Source organism: Tuber melanosporum (assembly GCF_000151645.1).
Source record: "Tuber melanosporum whole genome shotgun sequence assembly, scaffold_39, strain Mel28".
Lineage (NCBI taxonomy): Eukaryota > Fungi > Ascomycota > Pezizomycetes > Pezizales > Tuberaceae > Tuber > Tuber melanosporum.
Genome location: NW_003299074.1, coordinates 115,143 through 121,818, shown reverse-complemented (window position 1 = coordinate 121,818; position 6,676 = coordinate 115,143). Strand labels below are relative to the sequence as shown.

At 49.1% G+C, this 6,676-nt stretch overlaps 1 protein-coding gene; it reads left to right on the top strand.

The window, feature by feature from the left end:
• Positions 1–2,663: 2,663 nt before the first annotated feature.
• On the top strand, positions 2,664–5,844 carry GSTUM_00007713001 (uncharacterized protein; the record flags this gene model as incomplete). XM_002839614.2 has 5 exons in its annotated part: positions 2,664–2,748; positions 2,805–3,153; positions 3,207–3,891; positions 3,945–4,587; positions 4,649–5,844. The coding sequence occupies 5 exons, from the start codon at positions 2,664–2,666 to the stop codon at positions 5,569–5,571; spliced, it is 2,685 nt and encodes an 894-aa protein (XP_002839660.1). The 3' UTR covers positions 5,572–5,844.
• Positions 5,845–6,676: the final 832 nt, after the last annotated feature.

The following is a 6,676-nucleotide window of genomic DNA, read 5'->3' as shown; positions in this document are numbered from 1 at the left end:
GATCTGTGATTTAGAGGTCACTAATCTGGGGTTTTATTTTGTTGGGCACTCTGACAGGATTGAGAATCTTGCCTCTCTTACAAGTCATACATTCAAACTATACCAACACCAAGGGAGATGAAGGGAAGTTGAGATAACAAGACCTTAATCTTTTTGATATGTAGGGCAATCAAGAACCTACTCACCCCAAGTGCCATACAGGCCCACTCTAGGGTCAGAATTGTTGCCCAAATGCTGGCAGCCAAGTGCTGAACCAATAAGAGGAAGAGGTCATCCACAGTACAATGGGTAACACAAGTCCCAAAGTGAGCACCAAGCTTGCCAGTGACCAAGACCTTGTTAACAGAGTTCTTAAGCATCTTGGTGTTGACACCAGCATGGAGATGGGCCTTGACACTGTGCTTCTCAAAGTGGAGAGTGACATGGCGTTTACTCTCAGTAAGGTATAGAGTAGGGGGCGGGGGCGCAATCTTACAATTCACAAATGTAAACTCCTTCTCACCACCACCAGAGGCTGTGGCGGTCAAGGCCCATGAAGTGCTAGCAGGAGAATCTCGGGCAGGGGCGGGGATGTCAGAGGCCCTGGTGACGGCTGGAGGGTGTACGCAGGCTTCAAAGGCAACCTGGTAAATTTATTGGCAATCCTAGGCTTGGTTGCTTTGGGTCCGTTGGGAGCGTTGGTAAGTGCCGGAGCATGCCAAAGAGCAGGGACAGCCGGAGCGGACGAGGGCACAGCAGGTCTCTTACCAGCCTTGGTCCCAAGGGCCTGTTGGTGGAGCGAATCCACCAAGTCCTCCAACTCCTCCATGCGCCTATCCTGACGGTTAGTGTGGACTTTGAGCCCCGCAGCGGTCTCGGCCAAATCCAGCACCACACCGGCAAGGCGAGACATGTCCCTTCCAGCATCTACCAGATCCTGATAACGACCAAACTGGTCGATTATCTGCCGCTCATGAGGGCAGGGGACGATGATCCCTCCATAGATTCCGGGTACTTACCCTTAACCCTCAGTGGATAGGTGAAGTCTCTTATAATCTTGTATGATATACGATACTCGAAAGGCTTTACCAAAATTACCTCCGCCTTCTGATGTCTTAGTGCCCTCAAGGTAAAATTCATGTCAAACTACTTGAGAATAGTATCAACCGGTGGTAATATCGTGTAGTAATATTGTGTAGTCATATTGTGTGGGAGGAGATCCTTAATGGGTACTGCCAAAGCTCTCATCCAAATAAACTCGTACACTATTATTATTATTTACAGGAAAATGGTGGGGAAAATATGATAGTATGTCTAACTCTATCCAAGCGCTACAGTCGTTTTCTTTGCTCTTATTGAGATTCACCAAATTTTGGCGCATCTTAATGTCTAAATTAGCGGAAGTATTCTTGGCGAAGAGGCGCGAGTACATTCCAGAGACTTTAAAAAACGGCTAGTAATCGAGTATAAGAAGCATACCCAACAGAGTAAAATCAGGCATCATGAACGATCACTCTGTGCAACTACTCCTGTTTAATAGCATCCTGGATGATCGCACTCTCCCTCTTTCTCACTAGCGCTAATCGATCGGCGCTCCCAATTCTTGGCCCGCCACCATCATTTTCAGACCCCTTCTAATTTACCATAACCGAGTACAAGTTCTCGCACGCTCGCAGTAGACTACTCGTATGATGACTTGTGTGCGTCACGGTTTTTACGTTTTTGCCGCCAAAACAGGTTGGCAGGCCGGCCAGTAACCAGCAGAACGCAGGGAACGGGTAACCTTCACAACTTGAATATTCTGTAAATTATTACCGATTGAGCCCAATTCTCCATGCAGTTTGCTACACTGATATAAAAGTAGATACAGCGCAGCAAACGCCAATGCCCTAGAATAACATGTCGCCTTTACCACCGCTGCCACCGGTGCCGCATCATAGACCCTTCCGGAACCGAATCCTACAAATCGTGCTCCTCTTAAGATTTTGCTTTTGATGGTAATTTAGCGACTTGCTCTACTCGAGCACATTGACACCTTAAGTCCTGTACCCGAGGAAGGTACCAGTCTCGGTTCCCGGCGAGGTGATCAACCCAAAAACCCAACTTTCCCCAGACTTGCTCATGAGCGCCCCATCCATCATGGTTCTGATGGCTTCAGACACTAAATGCGCAACGATGACGGCATCTGCTCGCGGAGGCGTTTTCTCGATTTCTTGCCTTCTGTCTTGTCTTGTCACTTCATCGCTGAATTGCAGGAACGATCGGTGCAGTCTACAGTGCCCTTTACTTTTACTCGAGTGCTCTACTGTACAGTACTCTTACATGCTAGTGAATATTCCAGTCCCCGCAAATTTACCCACCCTCCCAACCCTCCAGTCCATCATTACACTCACAGCTTAGACTATCCCTCACTGGTGCCCTGTTTCCTCCTTCTCTTGGTTACCTTGCTCGCTTTCCCACAGTCCTAGTAGTCCGCTCGAGTACTTAAGCCAGTGACCCTCCATGGGAATCAACTTCTCACACCCCAACCCCAATCCATAGAGACAAAAAGCCAACAGATTTTGTGACTTTACACGATACCCCCTACACAAGAACTACTATCGTACCTTGTGCTACGGATCTATTATACCCCAATATCACACGCTCGTATCGCTACCGCATCAATCACTCACGACTAATCAATCATGGATTCGAGGGTAAACAGACCCGTTGACCCCAAACAAAGGGAGAGAGATGTCGAGAACAAACTTCGACTTTACGGAATCTATAGTGGTAAGTTGCCTTTGGGATCGCAGCTCTGATTTTCAAATGTGCCAACTCTACAGCAGCCTTCCAGAACGGCAGATTGCCATCAAACAATCAAATTGACGTCGCGCTTTCCTCCCTCACAAACCATAGCAAGCTAAGATCACCCAACGAGAACCTTTCGGCGGAGGGCAAGATCATTCTCGAGGACTTCCGAACTACCGTTGAGGAAGCCAAGCGCCTTGTCTTAGTAAAGAATCATGATCAGGTTTTCCAGGAATTCATTTGGAATACAACTCAGCTTGGTGTCAAGGGAGGGCCGCAGACATCGACACCCGGCGTCCCGGTATCGAAGGAAACGGCCAACAGGGATGTTGAGCAAGCACAAGCTGGTTTCAGAACTTTGGGTCAATTAATTACCACCAATGGGTAAGTTTACGAGTGATATATTATGACCTGATGCTAATAACTCTATCACCTAGGGAGTTCCGCAAACTTCTCAATGATGCTGTTGTCCTCCTCCGCGACATTGCCGGCGACGCCGCTACCAAAACTGCTTCGCGAATTAGTCCCACCGAAGATCAGCTGAGACAGATGGACAACCCAGCACCCGACCACCAATGGGTCGATGCTCCAAACCTCTCCCGTGAAAACTTCAAGAGCCAAGTCCGCAGCCAGTTCAACCAAAACAAGCCAGTACCTCGTGGCGAAGCCGTTGGAAGTGCCACCCAAGCCACCGACCCACATGGCTCCCGTGACACTCGTGATGCTACTGCACGAACGGCCCACGACGAAAGAAAAAACCGCGATGCCGGCGGTCTGGATGCTAGCAGCGGCATTCGGGCTGGCGCAGAGGAGCTGCGTCAGAAGGCTCAGGATAATGTCCCGGAAGGACAGAAACAAAGGGTTCCCGAGCACATGGAGCGCGCCAGCAACTACATGCAGAACAAGATGCCTCAGGAGCGTCGTGAGCAAGTCATCTTCAGACTAAAGAAGATGGTTGTCGAAATCCAAAGCCACCAAGACTACCAGCAGGCTATCGACACATTGCTCGGGCTCGCAGAGACCTACACCGGTCACACCAAGGGTATTGCTAGCAACAGCACCGGAACTGTCAAGGATGCCCACCAGGACACCCACCTCCAAAGCTCTGAGAAGAGTTTAAGGGTTTGTGATATCTTCCAATATTTCTACATAACCCTGTGGCTGACCGGATGTAGGTTATTCTTGAGCGTTTTGCGAACTATACTAGCATTGAAGACTTGATCGATTCCATCAACGATATCTACCGCGACGCTAATAATGATCCGGAGCTCAAGGGTTGGTTCGGTGACGTCAACAACTACATCCGCACCTGTCTCAAAGAAGAGGGTTATATCATGCGCCATGAGTCTACTGAGCAGTACGATCGTTTGTACGATCACGGCAATTTCTTGCTTCGCAACCGCTACCGCGATCATACCGATCGTGTTGCCAATGAACTCAGATTCTTGGCCGATCAATTTGCAGCAGACCCGGAGAATCAGCGCTTCAGACAGGCCACGCAGAAGCTGTTCACTGACCTTGGAAACGACGAAAACGGCAAGCCCGTATTCAAGAAACACCTTGTCAAGGATATCACTCAAATAATCATTCCCGAGCTCATTGAGAACATTCGCTACATTCCTTTCCCCAGAATCGAGTATTCTGATCCGATGATTGACGCCGTTGTCGAGAACCTCATCATTGAATCCGACAATTTGATGCCTAATGTCTTGGAGATTGGCAATGACAATTACTTTAGATTCGGTCGGAAGACTGTTTCCAGCAAGCACAGCCACGCCGCCATGGTCTCTGCATCCCAAATCCAATGTGATATTAGAGGTAAGTTCTATCGCACCCGAGTCATGTGGATTGAACTTGTGCTCATACAAACCTAATATAGATGTCAGCTACTATATCAAGAAGAAGCAGGGATTCCCTTCCATCACCGACACTGGCGTCGCTGATATCTTCCTCGGAGGTGACGGGTTTAACTTCAGGCTTCAGCTGGCAACCCCCAGCAAGCTCGACCGTGCCCGATTCTTCAAGGTTGAGAGGGTCGATGTCAACATCAACACCCTCAAGATTAAATTGAAGAAATCGAATCACAAAATTTTCTTCGCTCTCTTCAAGCCCGTCTTGATGGGTATTGTGAAGCCTGCTATCACAAAGATCCTAGAGAAGCAAATCCGGGATAGCTTCGGTCGCCTTGATCAATTGGCATATGCCATCTACCAGGAGGAGCAGAAGATTGAACGTGACATCAAGAAGAACCCGGACCCAACGCACGTTCAGAATATCTATAGCCGCTACTACCAGGCTGCCCGGAGGGAGCTCGCCAACCGTAAGCAGAAGGCCGAGGCTAAGGTTGCCGACAAGCACGCCAACGTCGCCGTCACCCAGGACGACTCCATGTTCAAGAACATTTCTCTTCCTGGCGGCATCTCTACCAAAGCCACTGAGTACAGGGATCTCTCCAAACGCGGGGATAGATGGTGTAGTGAGGTTTTTACCATCGGCTCAGCTAGCCCAACACCAAACCTCCCGGAACCTCAGCAAATCACCCGCAAGTCGCCCCATGCGCATCGCCGCACTACTCGGGGCCGCGAGACTACCTCAGATGGTGGGGCTTCCCGGGACAGTGGATACCATGCCAACGATTACCATGGCTATGGCACTGGTACTGGTAACACTGGATTCAGCGATAAGTTGGCTGATGGCCAGCCCGACAGTGTTGGGAACCGCAAGACCGGGGAGTATTCTCTTAACAGGCCTCTTGACGAGAACTATGCTACCGGCCACTCGCGGACCACGCCGGTTGTTTAAATTTCCCCTCCCCCTTCCCTCATTCCACAGTAATGTGAACAAATATTGGAAGGATGTGTTACGGCGAAGAGTGGGAAGGAGGAGCCCGTCCGCACTCGATCTTAACTGGCTCAAACACCTTTTTGTTTAATTTCTAATTCTTTTTTTTTTTTTTTCTTTTCCCCCTTCTCTTTATTCCTCCCTCATTAAATTTTACTCTTGATATCTTTGAGAGCTAGCTCATGTATGGTATAGCTTTTTATATCTAATCTCACGTTTTCTCTTTTCTAATGGCGTAAACACCGTTAGCTTCCCGTCCTAAGGATAAGGCAAATATCCTATCCTTGTTCCGATCTTTGTTTTCCATTTTGCTCTGACGTATGTCGAAGTTTGTTAGGTTTGAATTGGTTGTCGGAGCGATCCCTACACTCGCATACTTGTGCCTCTCGCATGGTGCCTTCCTTGTCCTGTGAGATGACGGAATTCCGCAGTGAAAAGGCCCACCGATGGATGCTCATATATTTTACCCAAGTAACCCGGATGAATGGATTTCAGAGTGAGGGAGCTATTTCTCCGCGCGAAGGTCCGAATAATAATAGTAGACAAGAGTACTTGTAGATGGTCAGGCGAGCTATAATAGGTAAAATCCCTCCAAGAGGTTGAAACGCCCTACCACCACCACCACAGCTCCACAAGCAAGTGCGTGCCGTACGCGGACCACTCTATCTGAACCTTCCCCCCCATATACAGTACTCGAGCACAGTACAGTACAGTACAGTACAGTACCCACCAAAGTCTACTTCATACTCTACTTTATCCAGGTTCCTTAACTACAGGGATCCCACAACAAGCCAGCCAGCAAGCTAGAAGCACCCCCCTCTCTCGGTCGGACCACATCTTAATCACAGTCACATAGCGTACTCTAACTGGAGTGCTAGAGCATCATACCTCATGTTGCCTGACGTTACCGTGCGTGCGCAGAGTGGGAATTTCATTGATGGTAGGCTGTTCCACTGCGTCGATGGGTTTGGTTTGCCAGCTGTTCTTGGTGGCGCGGTGATTTCGATACGGGCGGGTGGTGCATGTCTGGTTTGGCCGGGTAGTTGTTGTTTCCGTGGGCTAGCTA